Source organism: Thunnus albacares, chromosome 5 (genome assembly GCF_914725855.1).
Source record: "Thunnus albacares chromosome 5, fThuAlb1.1, whole genome shotgun sequence".
In the NCBI taxonomy this organism is placed as follows: domain Eukaryota; kingdom Metazoa; phylum Chordata; class Actinopteri; order Scombriformes; family Scombridae; genus Thunnus; species Thunnus albacares.
Window position 1 is genome coordinate 7,060,449 of NC_058110.1, and position 15,970 is coordinate 7,076,418.

At 39.8% G+C, this 15,970-nt stretch overlaps 1 protein-coding gene across 2 annotated transcripts in view; it reads left to right on the forward strand.

Moving 5' to 3' along the window:
* hdac7a (histone deacetylase 7a) overlaps nucleotides 1-15,970 on the forward strand; it is a 61,305-nt gene that overhangs the window by 9,745 nt on the left and 35,590 nt on the right. The window contains exons 1-2 of one of the 2 annotated variants that reach the window (XM_044351276.1): nucleotides 3,792-4,046; nucleotides 5,225-5,293. Coding sequence is in view for 1 of the 2 variants with exons in the window: in XM_044351275.1 (XP_044207210.1) it covers nucleotides 5,225-5,293 (69 nt within the window). In the remaining variant the exon portion in view is untranslated. Of the gene's footprint in view, nucleotides 1-3,791; nucleotides 4,047-5,224; nucleotides 5,294-15,970 lie in introns of those variants that run through there. The other variant, XM_044351275.1, reaches the window with a different exon arrangement.

Here is a 15,970-nt window from a genome sequence, read left to right on the forward strand (position 1 = left end):
TACCAGTGCTGCAGACACATTTTTACCAAAACAAAGTAATGCTCAAGTCACTCGACACATACGAAGCATGATTTTCTCTACTCCTGCCTTGAGCATTCTGACAGCAACTGTCATTCTGTGAGGATTTCAGTTCAGTGTCTCAAACAGTTTTGTGTTTTTGAAAGATCACTTGTTGTGTCAAACGTTTTATTGTAGCAGGAGCACATCTTTGCAGGTGGGAGGCAACTAGCACACAGTTGACCACATCCTGCCCCAAATAGTACTGACAAAAAGCTACATACGTCACACCGACTGTTTTTAAATGTGTCATTTCTGTATAATTTACATCTAACGTCTGACTGATCATGTGTCTGGAAGCTGATATCGATAGCAGTATTTTTGCACTGAAACTGCGTTGCACTGACCATACTGACTTAGCAGTGATTTCCATTGTATTTGCAGTGGACAACAAGGGCTGGTCAGTATTTGATTTTTTGTAAAAAGCCAATATTGGCCACATACTGTATTTGGGCGAACCATTATTTTAGAATAAATCCATTTTGCAGTTACTTCATACAGTTACATACAGCATGTGGAGGCTTTTACAATCTTTTGAAGAGCTTTTTTTTTGTTTAAAGTCTCAGTAATGAGAGGATAAAACACTCAATTAGGCACCAGTTCTGTAAAGGAAAGTGCTCTTTAGATAGATGTTTCTGGAAAATACCAGTGCCAGTACCAGTGACCAGTGCTGGACTATGTGTGTGTATGTGTGTGTGTGTGTGTGTGTGTGTGTGTTTGTGTGTGTGTATTCCTCTCTCCCTGTGGGCGGTTGCCTGCTGCGCTGCTTTTCTGTCACCCTGTGGTTCTGTTATTTTCAGCTTGAAACCGGATGTGATTCAGACTGTACGGTAGATTGTGTAATTGAATGGACTAACCACATACACACATGGACATAGACACTCATGCATATGCACGTATGCGCTTGTACACACACTTCATGCCCATGCACACAGACACTTAAGCAATCACAAACACACCGAACACACACACATAGAAAACTTAAAGACACACACACACACACACAGTTATGTCTCTCTATACGCCCACACAGAGAGGGTTGCTGGGAACGGTGTTGGGTTCCCCCCTGTTCACAGAGGCACCCAAGGCTGAGCGAGCGGACGATGGAGCACCACCAGAGGTAGACAGACGCACGCTTCTTGGTTTCAATATTGGTCTGAAACATCAGTTGTTGACCTGGCTGACGCTAAGATCGGAAAAAAGGATAAAACACACACACACACACACACACACACACATACGTTTGTGCTTTGTGGAAACAAAAGAACGGTTAAAAGCGGGGAAAAACATTGAGAAGTGCTGAAACTCATAATAAATGTCAGTTTTTGCCTCAAGCATTAAGAAGTGTATTATGCAGGTAGAGTTCATTTAAGGAAAAAGTAAAATGAACAAACAGAGAAGAGATTGAGGTAGATGATAAAAAAATATCCTCCACTGATGCTTCACAGAGGGACTTTTTTTTTATTTTTCAGACATTAGCTGTTTATTTTTTCCACATAAGAACATTTCATTTTAGTATAAAACTCATTATTTATGTACACTTTGGTTCGAGTTATGTGTTTAAATGTAGGACATACAGTATTGATTTTAAAGAATTTTACTTTGCAGCAATTAAAAATGTATAATTAAACAGAGAAAGGACTGATGACTTTTATCATGCTGACCACACTTCAGTGTACGTGATGTGACGCATTAGAGATGTACGTGACTCAAGTGTGAGTGGCTGCAAGCAGCCTCTTGATTCTAGGAAAACCTTGGACCAGAAAAACTGACAAGACGGTGGCCTCACGTCATGTAAGCTACCACAGTAATATATGTACTTTAGGTGCTTGTGTGTTTGTACACTATGGCTCGCATATAGACAGGATGCTCTACTTCCTCCTACATGGGCTGAAGTACCCTGCGCTGGTGGTCTGACAACAGCAAGTAAAGATTTGTAACTGCAATGTCAGAAAACTGTGGAGATCTAACTGACTTTAAGTCCCCTTAAAAAGCAGAACACAAAGTTAAATGATCTCCAGTCTGTCAGAAAAAACACCAATATAACCAATAATCAAAGACATTCAATTAAAGACATTTTCCTACAGTGCCAACTGTAATGTCTACTATGACTCAACCTTGTTAAGTATTATGTCTGTATTTAAAGGTCAGGAAGGCTGCTTTACCTTTCACCACATCCCTGGTTTTACAGTTACTGTTTGCAAATCCTCTAAACCATATAACCTCAGAGCTTCTGCTTAATGTATTGTCTATGACAACACTCAGTCATTCTGTAGCAGGACGTCTTTAGAAGTCTCACTTTTTTATGGGCGTGCATTTAAGTACATGTATGTATTAAAGTATGTGTTAAATTCAGTATTACATGTGTCTGTTTTATTTCATAACTGGCTTGAATTAGCTTTTATTCTATACTGATTTAATTTTTAATCCTACAACTCATGAGCATGGGTGGATTACAACTCAGTTGTGTCATGGTTTAAGCCATTCAGCGAAGGAAAAGTACACTAGTGAGTAAAGCTATTTGTACAATCAGCTCAACAATATATGACATTGTTATTAGGCCAACAGAAACCATTCCAAACATTTTTCCCTCCATGAGGGCCCTTTCAACTGGCTTTCTTCTACTGTTGATGAGGATGTGAAAACAGTGGTCAGGAGTCCTTTCAGTAATTTCTCAGAATTTATTCCAAAATGAGACGCCAGTTGTTCAAATCTAATTTTAAATCTCTGTTTCTGACTGTTATGAAATGTAATATATTGTATAATTCTGTTCAGTTATTTTTTTTAAATTTTATTTATTTTTTCAATATTTGCTAACATTTTTTGGCATATACCTGTTGAGATATCTTGTCACTGGCAGGAAACAAAAGTTAAAAAGGAAACCAAATTAGGCTCAAAAGAAGATTTTTTTTCCCCCTGAAAAGACGTTTGTAGCTTTTATAGATGTGGTTTTGTGCAGAAACTCTTTAGTTTACCAGTTTCAAGGTGCATCCACACCAACATCATTTGTATAAAGGTTTCATTAGACATAAGCTAGGCATTGCATTTTCCCGTCCCCACCTACATCACAGACAAACAACAAGATTTTGTGTTTTCCCCACTAACTGGAGTTAGTAACTGGAGTTAGTGGGGAAAACTCCTGAATAGATATTTTAAGCAGCAGACTCAAAAACATGTGCTTCATCTTGGAGTGTCACATGTTGGTCTAAATGCTGTTTCACCGTGACAAATATAAAATGCTGAGTGAAACCCTGAGTAGGCTATTTGTAATTTTTTGAAACATTTACTCATGAAAATATTCACATGTAAACACCAGAGCAGACTTGACTGCAAAAACACAAAAAGGGGAAATTAAACCCTGCCACAACTCACAACGTGAAATTAAAAGATTTTTTCTGGGGACCTTTTAAGGGCCCCTGGAGGGTGTCAAGATCTCAGAGCCACATCGCTCTGCTTGGTGCTATAACAGCGCTGGTTTTGACAGCAGATGGAGCCACAGTGTAGAGGCCATTATTTTATTTGACAAGTCCTCACACTTTGGAGACAAAGTTAAAACTGTTGTACAAGTTATAAGGAGCCAAGCATGGATTGGCTGTGTGTGCACCCAATGGGAGTCTGACAGTACAAGAAAACAATAGTCCTGAAGGTCCGTGTGAAGTCGAGGCTATTTTTGGTGGGGCCCGCCTTGCTTGCTATTTCTGTCAGCAGGAGAGCGGAGGGGTGGGGGCAGGACTTGAGGGGCCGGACTTTCTCTCTGCTACTTGCTTACTCTCTTTTCTCTCTTTTCTTTTCCTCCTCCTCTGAACTGTCTGCTGACAACACCAGCGAATCTCACCATCACCTCCCGTCAGGCTTTTCGCTCTGTCGGATGCACAAGGATTTGGTCTCGCGCATCAAAATCTACTCGATATTAGCTGGATTATCTTCAAGTGTTTGGACTCAGACTGTTTCAAGAGGCTGTTAAATGTGAACGGGTTCTGTCTTGTAAGGTAGGAAACACTGGTGGTGACAAAGGCTGATGTGGGAACAGCTGGAAGTTCTTTAAATTGCCTTTACTTGTTAAATGTGATGTTGTTTCTAATGTAGTTTTGCATTGAAGAAAGATACTGTACATTGACGGGTGGCCGGCGACCTGCGCAGGTGTTTGCTCTGTTTTTAATTGTGCGTTTCACTTTTGTGCTCTCGCGAGCAAGTGCGTCAGAAAACAATAACCCCTCTAATGAGCTTAGCACACTGACTAAAACCGCATATAGAAAGTGTATTTTGTCTTTTCGGTATATTTCTCATAGTGATCTAAACGTGTCTACAATGACCGCAAAGTGACTTTTACTTCCTTTTTGGTTATAGATATGATATTCCTACAGGATTTCCCATAAAAAGTGTAGTAAAGTTGGATAAAGTCGCTCCGACTGCTGTTCTTGTAGAAATATTAATAATTTTTGTTGTCTTCATGAAGAGAGTTTTGTTGAAACAGTTTTAGGCCACAGACCTGTAATTGCTTAACTTTCTTATCTCAAATATTATTCAAATATCATCTACTTCAGGCCAGATGTTGGCCAGCATCAGAGTACCGCACACACACACAGACACGCAGAGAGAGAGAGAGAGAGAGAGAGAGAGAGAGAGAGAGAGAGAGAGAGAGAGAGAGAGAGACTACTTTTCTACCTCTAGTTATCTGTCTCATTTGAGTGTGTGTGTGTGTGTGTGTGTGTGTGTGTGTGTGTCTTGTGTGTGTTTGTGTGCATGTGTGCGAAAGTGTTTTATTTCAACTTGCCCAACCAGCACACGTTTTGTGGTCTTTCTGTTCAGATATGGGTCAAATATGAGACATCACAAGAGCACCTGGTGGGTGCCCGGCAGCACCCTTCAGGTGGCCAAGTCAGCTTTTAAGAAGCATTAAGTCATCTCTGACTTTTATCTGCCTCTGTTGGCTGCCTGTGGGAACTGCAACAACTTCTCTGAGACAGTTTACGGTGGTCTGACATTGGCATTATTTGTTATTTTGACAATAGGAAGAGTTTAATTTTACTTAAAGTAATCGGAATATACTTTTTGGATCCAGCTTTGAGCTCAAAGCTGAGATGATTGCCATTTCAATGTTTTTCACTTGTTTTATTCTTTGTATGTGAGCTGCATTTCACCAAATGTTTTCTGTTTGTCTCCACAGATGGAATCAGCACCTCAGGGGACATCATAAAGTCAGACAGACAGGACAACGTATTTCATACAGTGGCAGGTAGGACGTTTAACCTCTGAAGAAAATCTACCAAAGAACAACCGTAACTTAATAAGTAGTTGTGTTGTGGGTTGGTAATATCTTACTTGAACCTTTTAAAGTTGGGCCACAGCTGTCAGCATTGATGTGGAAAAATGCTGCCAGTCTACAGTAAACCCCCTCAGGACTACATGTTGTCCTTTTTTACAGTGTTTTTTTTACAGCGTACACACACACCATTACACACAGGCTCCGCACTCCTCGTGGTGACAGCAGTTTTTCCAGCATGCAGAATGATCTAAGCTGTTTGATTCTACAGTAAAGTACAGAACAGGTGTTAGCCTAGTTGGAAAGAAGTACTCGGCCTGCTGTGTTTTTCATGTGTGGGTTTGAAATCTGGTTTGCTGCAGGTCATGTAAAAGTGTAGTTTATTATGTGTCAAAAAGTCCTACAAAAATATGAGAAAGTTAAATTTAACATGGGAGACATCCTGTGTTTTGTTGGCTTTGGCTGATTGTAACGCTGCAAAAATAGTCTTGCAGTAAATGCCAGAGGTACCACCGTACATCGGTGGGATTCGTTTCACTTCTTTTTTTTAATTCACTTCCATGCTTGCGTCATTTCACCTCAGTAGTGGAGTTATTTGCTTATTTGAAAGTCCTGACACTTGTTCTTAGAGAAGTCTTGACACAAATGAAACAAACATCTGGAATTACCCAAATGTATCGCCCACAAATTCTGTTCAATCGCAACCAATTTTTATTTCTCAATGTGGTCATGGTTAGATAATGAAAATTGACTACTGGTATGATACAGGATGTGAACCTTAGCTAAACCATATACACTTATCTCACCCTGCTTTAAAAAAAAATCAAACTTTCAGCTGAATGTGAGACTATAAATCCTTTCCTCACAATAACCATCAATTTTCATTCACAACCACAACTGTTTGATATCATCATGGCAGGTTTCTCTCCATTGTGCTTTCTTTCATTATGTAAAGGATTTTAGAAACATCAGCTCAAGTCAGCTTGGTTAGTGCTGACTCATGTGGGAAACACTCAGGTTTCTTCTTCAACCTGAGATCAAAATGTATTTGGTCCACTGCTCCACCCATCAGAAACGAGTCACCCGGCTGTTTCTTTGTGTTCTGCCTTTTAGTTTAGATTAGCATTCTCCGCTGTGAGGCATGCCTGTGTGTTCACCCTGTGTAGGATTACAATGCATGACTCTCTGAATGGAAGTCGGCTCTTTCTGTGCCAGGCTCCGTTGACTGTATGCTAACCAAAGACCCACTATGTGCCCTGTGTGTGTGTGTTTGTGTGTGCGTGTGTGTGTGTGCGTGTATGTGTGTGTGTGTGTGTGTTTGTGCCTGTGGAAAAACCCGGTGAGGTCATGGCCATGGCTGCAGGGTCTGGTTACATATGTGTTGTCCATGCAGGGCAACTAACACTGGCTCTCTCTCCTTTGTCTTTCTGTCTAATCTCTTTTTCCTTACACACACACACACACACATACACACGCAAACACACATATAAACTCACATTAAACAATTTTCACTGTCCAGCATGATGCCCTGATGTCAGGTGTCTCTGACGTTGGCTGGTTAACTGTCCAAAGTGGCAGCAGTCTGAGCCAGATGTGTATAACATGTAAAACCACTATTTTAAAAGCCCATACAGCCCTTTTAACCACACAAGATTGTTAAACAAAGCTCGTGCTGCTTTGTGCCGGGATAATGCACACAAGTTGCACACTACATGTTCATCTTATTACCGTCATCATTATTACCATGACTACTCATGTCTTCAAGAAAATCTTCCACACTTGAGAGTGTTATAGTGAAACAAGTGAGGTCAATCCTATAGTAACCACAAACAAATTGAGTTGTATTAAAGAAAAATAAGACTTCAACACATTTATTCATGTAACGTGCACAAATACGTTGTTTCTCTATCCATGTCTCTTTTTTTCTTTCTTTCTTTCTTGGTATTTGTCTTGTATTCTGTCCTGCCTGGTCCATCAGACAGGGTAGGGGGAAACTTCAGGGACAGATAACAACAGGCATGATTGTAAAAGCAGCGGAGATCACATTTCCTCTTCCCAGGCTTGCTTTCCAACCACTCAGGTCAGCTGATCAGGGCTTTGCTCCTCTTCATTACAGCTAAGTGGGAGAAAATATATGCCAAAATATACCAGATTTGGATATATATTTTTAAATCTTTAGGTTAAGTATGTTCCCTCACGTCTATACATATATAATGACAAGTGTATGGGAAAATATTTTCTCTTTGATAACATCAAAATGCAATAATTAGAGGAAGTCAATGAGTGACGAAGCTTTATCCCTCATAACTTCTGTTAAGCCTTAACTCTGGTTTAATGTTCCCTTTTCTTTATCTTCCTCACTTCTTTATATGTCGAGTAATCTGACCTTACTTTAACATTTTGTCATTTAAGTTCATAGAGTGAAGAGGTAATATATCACTAAGCAACATACTGGAATGATAAGACTGTTACGACTGCTACACTTATTTATTCAACACTAAATTCTGCTCTGTCTTGAATGTCCAGTGTGTGTAGCGCTTTTGTTCCAAAACAGTATAAAGTCATCAAATCCCAGCATCTGGCCAAAATATTGATTGACTTATTTTGTACAGCCCTATTAACCCCTGCTGATATATTATGGTCATTTTGTGCTGTGAGGCCCCTTAAAGCTGTTGCAGACACAAGCTACGCAGTAGTAACGGTAGTAATAGTAGACAGTAATGAAGGAGGCGGCTATTTTTGACCTGCTGAACAAATGGCTCGATTGTGCTGCCTCTAGGTGCGTAAAATCACTGGATATGTCAGGGGTAACGTTATATAATACTCTCCAAGGGGCCGCAAAGCACTCTGTGTGTGTGCAGTGTTCTACTTTTTATGTCTGTTAATTGTGTGAGTGTGTGTATTCTTATATTTCTGCCCTTATTTACAATATTTTGGTGCCAAAGGGACAGAGAGACAGTGTGTGTGGTGTGGTCTGAGGTAACATTGTCCTCAGCATTTATTAGTGTGTCAAATCAATTCCTGTTGTATTAACCTTTGAGCTAAAGGCCGCTTGCTGTGGTCAGCTGGGTAACCGGTCTGTTATTGGCCTCCAGCTGCAGTCTGAATCCACCTCAGGACATCTCTCTCACAATACACTCAGGCATATACACGTAGACACACTTAATCCTGTTGAAATTTACTGAAGTTGGATTTATTCCTGTGGCATTTGGCATTTGAGGGGGTGGGGAAGGTGATTACATTTTCACCTCAGTCCCACCTACTGCTCCACACCAGAAGACTTGGATCTAAAACATCATTTTTGAGCCTCCAGTGATTTGTCTTTTACTATTTGCTTCTATCAAAAAAAGCAAGTTGACTTTTAATTCACAGCATGAGCTCAAGACACATGCCTGTAAAAACTGATACGGAAATTTCTGCCAGTATTCAATCAGATATTTGATTATTTTCATTCTTTAAAATAAAGCTTCAAATGTTAGTAGCTCTTAAAGACATGCTGACCAACCCCTACATATTCATCAATGAGAAATTTCTTGGGCACCTTAATGAAAAGATTATATTTAACATCTGTAGACAATTGAAATCCTGATTGAAAGTCTATTTAACTAAATGTAAAGTTGTGTCTCACACATGTGCTCATCATGATATGACAGTGTGATATCTGATAAAAGGCCAGTATCGGCCTCATACATCAGTCTAGCCCTAATCACAAGTTTTGCGAACCAGACTTGTCGCTGTATTTCGATATTGTCTGACCTAAAGCGCGACAGAGAGTAATGGACGGCTCGCATTCAATCCAGATCACTGTGGTGACCGACACTGACCTCAGATCAGATAGCCTATTGTTAGCATAGATGTAATAAGATCTCCTCTCATCTGGATGGACCCCTGACTTAACATCTGACTGTGAGTGTGTGTGTGTGTGTGTGTGAGATGAATGGTCTCGGGTGAAATTTACAGCTTCAGGCTAATTTCAACAACTCAGTGTGGAGTGGAGGAGGAGAGAGACACAATGCATGTTTATTTAATGTACGTCTGTGTTTGTCTCTGTCTGTGGGTGTGTGCACATGTCAGGGGGTTTTGTGTATCTATGTGTGTAGATGGAGAGCAAAGTGGGGAGAAGATGGGGGTAGTTTGTGTACAGACTGGATTTCTTCATCAGAGTCATATCAGCACAGAGTCACAGTCTCTTTTTAATGTTCCCATGTAGCTGATTAAGAACGTAACGCACTAATCCTGTGTTGACGAAGTGAAATTGAAATATTATATATTCTCATCTTCAGTTGTTTGTAAAAACCCATCTATGTGTGCATGCTTCACTATCACTGTATCCCGTTTTGTCTAAGACTATATTCATGTCTGGATTCTTTTTTTGCCTGTGTGTCTATTGTATGCATGTGTGTGTATATGTGTGTGTGTGTTCATCCCTGTGCAGAGTGCAGAGCATGTGCAGGAATGTTAATGTCTTCTTCCTTTGTTGTCCGTGCAGACAGCCGAGTGTGACTGTGCATATTCATGAGGCTGCCTTCTCGGAACGCGCCGTTAACTTTTACCAAGAAAGGAACATAGATTTAAAAAAAAAAAAAATGAGATGAGAGTTCAGAGGGATATATGTAGAAAGAGAGATACATGGAGAGAAAGATGTATCAAAATAAGTACATGAAGTAAGAGACAGAGGTAGACATCAGAGTCCTGTCAGCAAATCCCATTTCAAACAAACGCTTCAGTTCATTAAGATTTTGTATTTGCAACAGGAACCAAAGTTGTTTTTCTATGTTAGTTGCTTTGGCATTTTAGTCAAAAGTTATATTCACTATAAAAACTCCCTGTGTGAACAGGTCATTATGTCCAGTTGAAATCCTTTTTTAAAACAACAGAATACATTTCCCCGTTGGAACACTTTTCTCTCATTTTTTATAAACTAATTGACTCATTTCTCTTTTATAGTGTTCATAGAGTAATTCTGTGCTGATGAGTCTTTGAAAGAAAAATATCCTTTTCTGCACTGATATGACTCAATTTGCTAGTTTGTCGATGACATTAATTAAATGCTCTTTTTGTATTTGCTCCAACTTACTGAACTGAAGGTGAATTGAAAACCTGACTTACTCTGCTGCTGGTGTCGTTATCCTCTTACTTTAGCCGGTAGACAACATAATAGTAAAGTATTGGATTCTGTGTGTAATTTTTCTGTTGAGTTAAATCAAATTGTCTCGTGGCTGCAGGGAAAGCTGAGGCTTCAGCAGGATAAGCAGATACATACTGTCGCTGTTATCAGCAGTAAAGCCTTTACTGCAGATTGCAGCATTTTTTTGTAGCTACCAATCTCTCCACCACTACCACAGCCTATCAGTGTATCAGTCACCAAGTCACCACTGTTTTCATGACTCACTGTTTTCACCACTGATAGGCAGAAAGATCATTTCAGTCAATTTGAAATCATTTCCCCTTCAGCGTTGCAAAGTGTTTGTGAGAAGAGGTTAAACAATGGACACTTGGGCAAGAGTTGTGTGGCATGTGCATTTGTTTGTCCGATCCAGCTATGTGTTTATAGGTAAGTGTGAGTATACCGTGTTAGTGTATTGTGGGTTGTGATGATAAAAGTGGACTGATATCCATGTGATGTGTGTGTGTGTGTGTGTGTCATAAAAGATAAAGGGGGAGATCCCTTTGAGCGAGCTGCTGTGTTGAGTGGCTTTATCTGGGTTGGAAAATGTGGAGAATGTGTTTGATGTTAAGGAGCACAGGAGTGTGTGTGTGAGAGAGAGGGAGAGAGAGAGTGATGGAGAGAAAGAGATCTTGGACAGATGTGTGAAGATTAAAGTGAATTTGTTATCGTCATTTTTTTTTTGAAGATTTGTGCAGAGTTCTTCACTTTTAGTTCTTTTGCAGCTTATACTGCAGTAATGATTCAATAGTTCATTCATTGAGATCTGTGACAACGAAACCCAGTTCGCTAGCAGAAGATAGCCAGAAAGGTTGAATGAGGGCTTTCAATTCAACCAAATCGCTTGTATTTTTCTGGATGATACTGCACTGGGAGCTGGCCATTATGACCAGTGCTGCTGTTGGCCGCTGAGCAGTTGTATTGCAGAAGCTGGAGGTGTTTTCCAAAGGTCATTTCCACTGTACGTGTTCCTGTCAGGTGCTTCATACTTCTCCAGTACATTTTTAAAGACACGCTTCTTCTATATAGTTCAACGAGAACGTTTTCTTGCAACATAGAGAAACATTTCCTCCTCGCCTGTGTTATGATAAAGATGATGCAAAGCAAGTTTCGACTCCATCCAATAGATCACTTGTCAATCAGACACGGTGCTCTTTCTTTGTTTGTTCAGCTGTCACCGCTCATAGATACTACCCACCTCCTCTACTCATCTCTACACCCAGGATTAACCACCCACATGTATTTTAAGTTGATGAAAGCTTTTAAGGTGTATCTATCAAAGAGCCAGTGTATTGTGTTCAGCAGCATACAGCAGAAAGTGTTAAAGACAGGAAACAGAGATGAGAATGTCAGTATGGTCGTGAGTGTGACTCTTAGCTGTGTATGTGTTGTCTGTGTGCAGCAGATAGAGGATTTACTGTCATTTCTCAAACAGGACAGCACACCTGTTGCCTCCTCTCTGACAGACAGAGGCATTCACAGTCCATGTGTGGGTGTGTGTACGTGTAACGAAGGAGTTTATCTAAAGTTTCCAGCTTCAGGCAAATTGCAACATATGAGTCAAACGAGAGGTGACAGGGACACATGGAATGTTTCTGTAATGTTTGTGTGTCTCTAAGTTGTTGTTATTGTTGTTATATAAATGGGTGTATTGTTGGCGTGCAGAACTGGTGGAATCCTAAAGCACCTCTTTAGTTGCAGGATGTAATAGCTTACTTCTAGATTCCTCTTTTAGGAGCTTGCATGACATTCATAAATCTCTTTGAAAACAAAGAAAAGCAGCCCGTTTTGAAACCTGTAATTTTATGAAAGCAACATTGTTGCTAGTGATGACGGATTTATCAACTGTACATTTTCTCCAGATGTTTACCTAAACCCTAATCTAAAGCTCTTACTATCTATTAAGACTTCATTGAGACTGTCCTTTTTGTCACCTCTCTTGTGAAAGGAAAATACATCCAATCATCAAATGTCAGTAAAATGCTAAATGTCATTGTGGGCTCTTCAAATAGAAGAGTAAGATTGTCTCACCATGATTCACCATTTGTACCAGCCCTAAGCAGTGAGATTCGTTTCAGATGATTCAAAAATACTAGCTCCACTTACTATAGCCTCAGTAGACCAGAATGCATTGCAGTCACAAGACATGTAGCTTTGAGGATGTGACTTTGGCAGTGTGGGTGGGTGAGTCGTTTGGTCCACCGCTTTGGTTCACCAGCTATTGGATGAATTGCCCTGGAATTGAACTTTTGGCACTTTGACACTCATGGTGTCCAAAAGATGAATCCAAAAAATTTTGATGATCCTCTTTCCTTTTTCTCTAGTGCCACCATGAGGCTGATGAGGTTTTGAGAGAAATGTCTCAACAACTATTAGGTGGATTGCCATGAAATTCAGTACAAACTCATGCTCATGTTCCCCACAGAATGATTTGTAGTCACTTTGCCGATCTCAAACTGAATTAAGCTCAGGTCAAAATTTCAATTTGTCCAGTGCTTTGGTTTAAGTCCAAATAGCTACAAAACTAATGGCATTCAACATCAACCACTCATATATCTTATCTTTAGCACTAATTATCAAATGTTAGAATGCTAACATGCTAAACTAAGATGGTGAACATTATACCTGCTAAACATCAGCATGTTAACAATGTCACTGTGAGCATGTTAGCATCCTGGTGTTAGCTTTTAGCTCAAAGCAAAGTTGTATTTAAGTATATCCTCTCAAAAGTGCTAGCATAGCTTGTATGCTCTTAGCCTTGTTTTTTCAATTGCAGCTGTTACAATTACTTTCTTCAAAAACTCAGTTGTAGCAAATGGTGATGTTGTGTAAATAAATTGATTGTAGTGGTTATAAAGAGTTAATCTTCCAGTAATCACTTAATTATTAATCAAGTAGTTTTACTTGTTTAAACAGAAAATATGTAAATAAACTGCTTAATCCAACAAGATCAGGACTACTATCTTCATGAGTTCATAATCCAGCCTTTTGCCTGAATGCATCTAGTTCACATCCACTCTCTGGGAGATGTTAAAAGGCATTCTGGGAAATGTAGGTAATCAGCAATCAAAGCATAAAGAATGCAGAGAGAACACTTCCTGAGTAAAGTATTTATGCAGTGAACATTAAAGATTGATGAGTTCTAGGAGTGCGAGAGTATCTGAGTGTGGACTTTTTGTGCACATGATGAGAACATAGAATCATCCTTGCTTCAAAATAGTCTCACATGAAGGCCTGGAGCTAGTGATCTACCAGTGACCCGTGGATAATTTAGGTGCCTCTGGTGTCCTCACTTAACCCTCTGTAAATGTGAACACCAGCAAAAGTTTCTCACTCAAGAGGGTCATTCTCATCTTGTTCTCCTTGTATCTCATACACATGCAAACACACACACACACACACACACATACACTGGTAGTTCTTCAACTTGACGACAGCCACACGCACACTGCCATTTACACTTGAACACTCAAGTATTCACCAACAGAGCAACACCATAAATATAGAAATAGTTTGGCGACAGTTGTAGGCAGACAGGCCTGAAAACACATACACACACACACACACACACACACACACACACACACACACACACACACACACACACACAAACACAAACCACAGTCTGGCCAGCTGCTTTGGGAAGACGAGAGGTTTTGAATGGGAGTGACAGCTGTGGATTCCTCAGGATGAAGGAGGGAAAGAGAGAGATAGGAGATAGAAGGAGTGAGGGAGAGAGATGACTTGGAGGATTTGTGGCAGTAAGAGCAGGAGGTGGAGAGAGAAACAGAGCCTGAATGGCAATAAGAGAAACAGACAAGGAGAAATGAAAAGAGGTAAAGTATGTCAATGATTTATTTTCTATCTACTTCACCACGTTTAGATACTCCTTCTTGACTTTTTTTCATTTTAAAGCAGATTGAAATAAACTTTACTAAACTGAAAGAGAGAGAGAGAGAGAGGGGGGGGGGGGGATTACAGACAGAATGAATACCGTTTGATAGCACAATTATACTTTTTCTAGTACTTAGCCGACCGTATTTTTATACAGAAACCTTTGCTTTTCCTTTAACAAAATGAGTTAAATTATGCATAGAATTAATAATTATTATTTCAATCAATCAATATCTGCTCTAAAAGAATTGTGGTCCGATGAGAGACAGAGAGGGACAGACAGAGCTCCCACAGTAAGGAGCATGTGATCCTAACTGTCAGTACCAGACTATTCATAGAGATCCTGTGTTACACAAGGCCGATTAAGCAACTGTAGATTTTTTTTAAGTGAATACAACCTCACCTCCTCCACATTTTTACTCAATTTGAGTAATAATGAGTAAATATCACTTCTGTACTCATAAACGTATAAACATAAGTTAATCAACCAAAACGCTTTGGCTGGCAGGAGGTGATTAATTTTACAGTTCCAGAGGAACAAGTCATTGTTTTGAACGAATAAGCTAAGAACTAGGTACTATCATGAGATGCAACATCCACTATAGTTGAACAGACAGATGTCACTGTATTGCAACCAGTTTGATTGACAGGTGATCTCTGCAGAAACACCACAACACTGCCTGAACTAAAGTAATCATGTGTAGCAGAGCTGAAATGAAGGAAATAGTTTCTCTTCTATGGGTTATTAGGCAGTGATTGTAACTGAACTAAACATATAAGCTACATTTTAAGTTCCTCCAAGTTTCTCAAAGTCATACTTTCAGTTTTATTATAGCATAGACCCACAAGCAATTGAAATAGATAAAACACAATTTAACTTGACTGTCAATAGTTTACTTAGTAGTTTTCCATGTTCCTGTAATGGCTGTGTTTGTAAGTGAGTGTGTGTTGAATAAATTAGCGTGTTGCCTTCAGGGCCACTGTTAGTCATTAATCTGAGTTGTTAATCGATGTCAAAGCCTTCAGCTTTTCACTAAAACCACACATTGAGAGAAACAGGAACACTGATTTGGGAGTGTGTGCATGTGAGTATGTGTAAGTGGGGGGATTTCACTGGAACTGGTTGCTTTAGTGTTTACCGTGCGAGCATGTATTACAGTGAGGAAATATTTACTGCCATAGGGCTCAAGGGCACTGTGGCAGCAGCGTCACAACAACAGCAGGGGGAGGAGAGGGGAGGAAATGGGAGTCTAAACTCAGCTCTTAAACAGGAAGCCACCCTGGTTCTCTCATTGTTGTGTTTTTATAGACTCGACTTCCTGCCGGCTCGACTGCCCCCATTACCACGGTTACAATCCCTGTTGTTTATGGGATGGCGGGTAAAGATTCTGTAGTGGCAAGAGCTGATGGTTCATCACTGGCCAAAGTGTGACACTTAAATAATTTGCAGTGTTAGAGAAGTATAAATGTTGTTGCTGTCCAACAGCGTCCTTAAAAAGTCTTCAATTATAAGTAAGAATTTCTGTAGAATTATTAGAGGTCTAATGTTTCATCAGCTCATTAATTTCCTGCTTTGTTTCTTCTTAGTC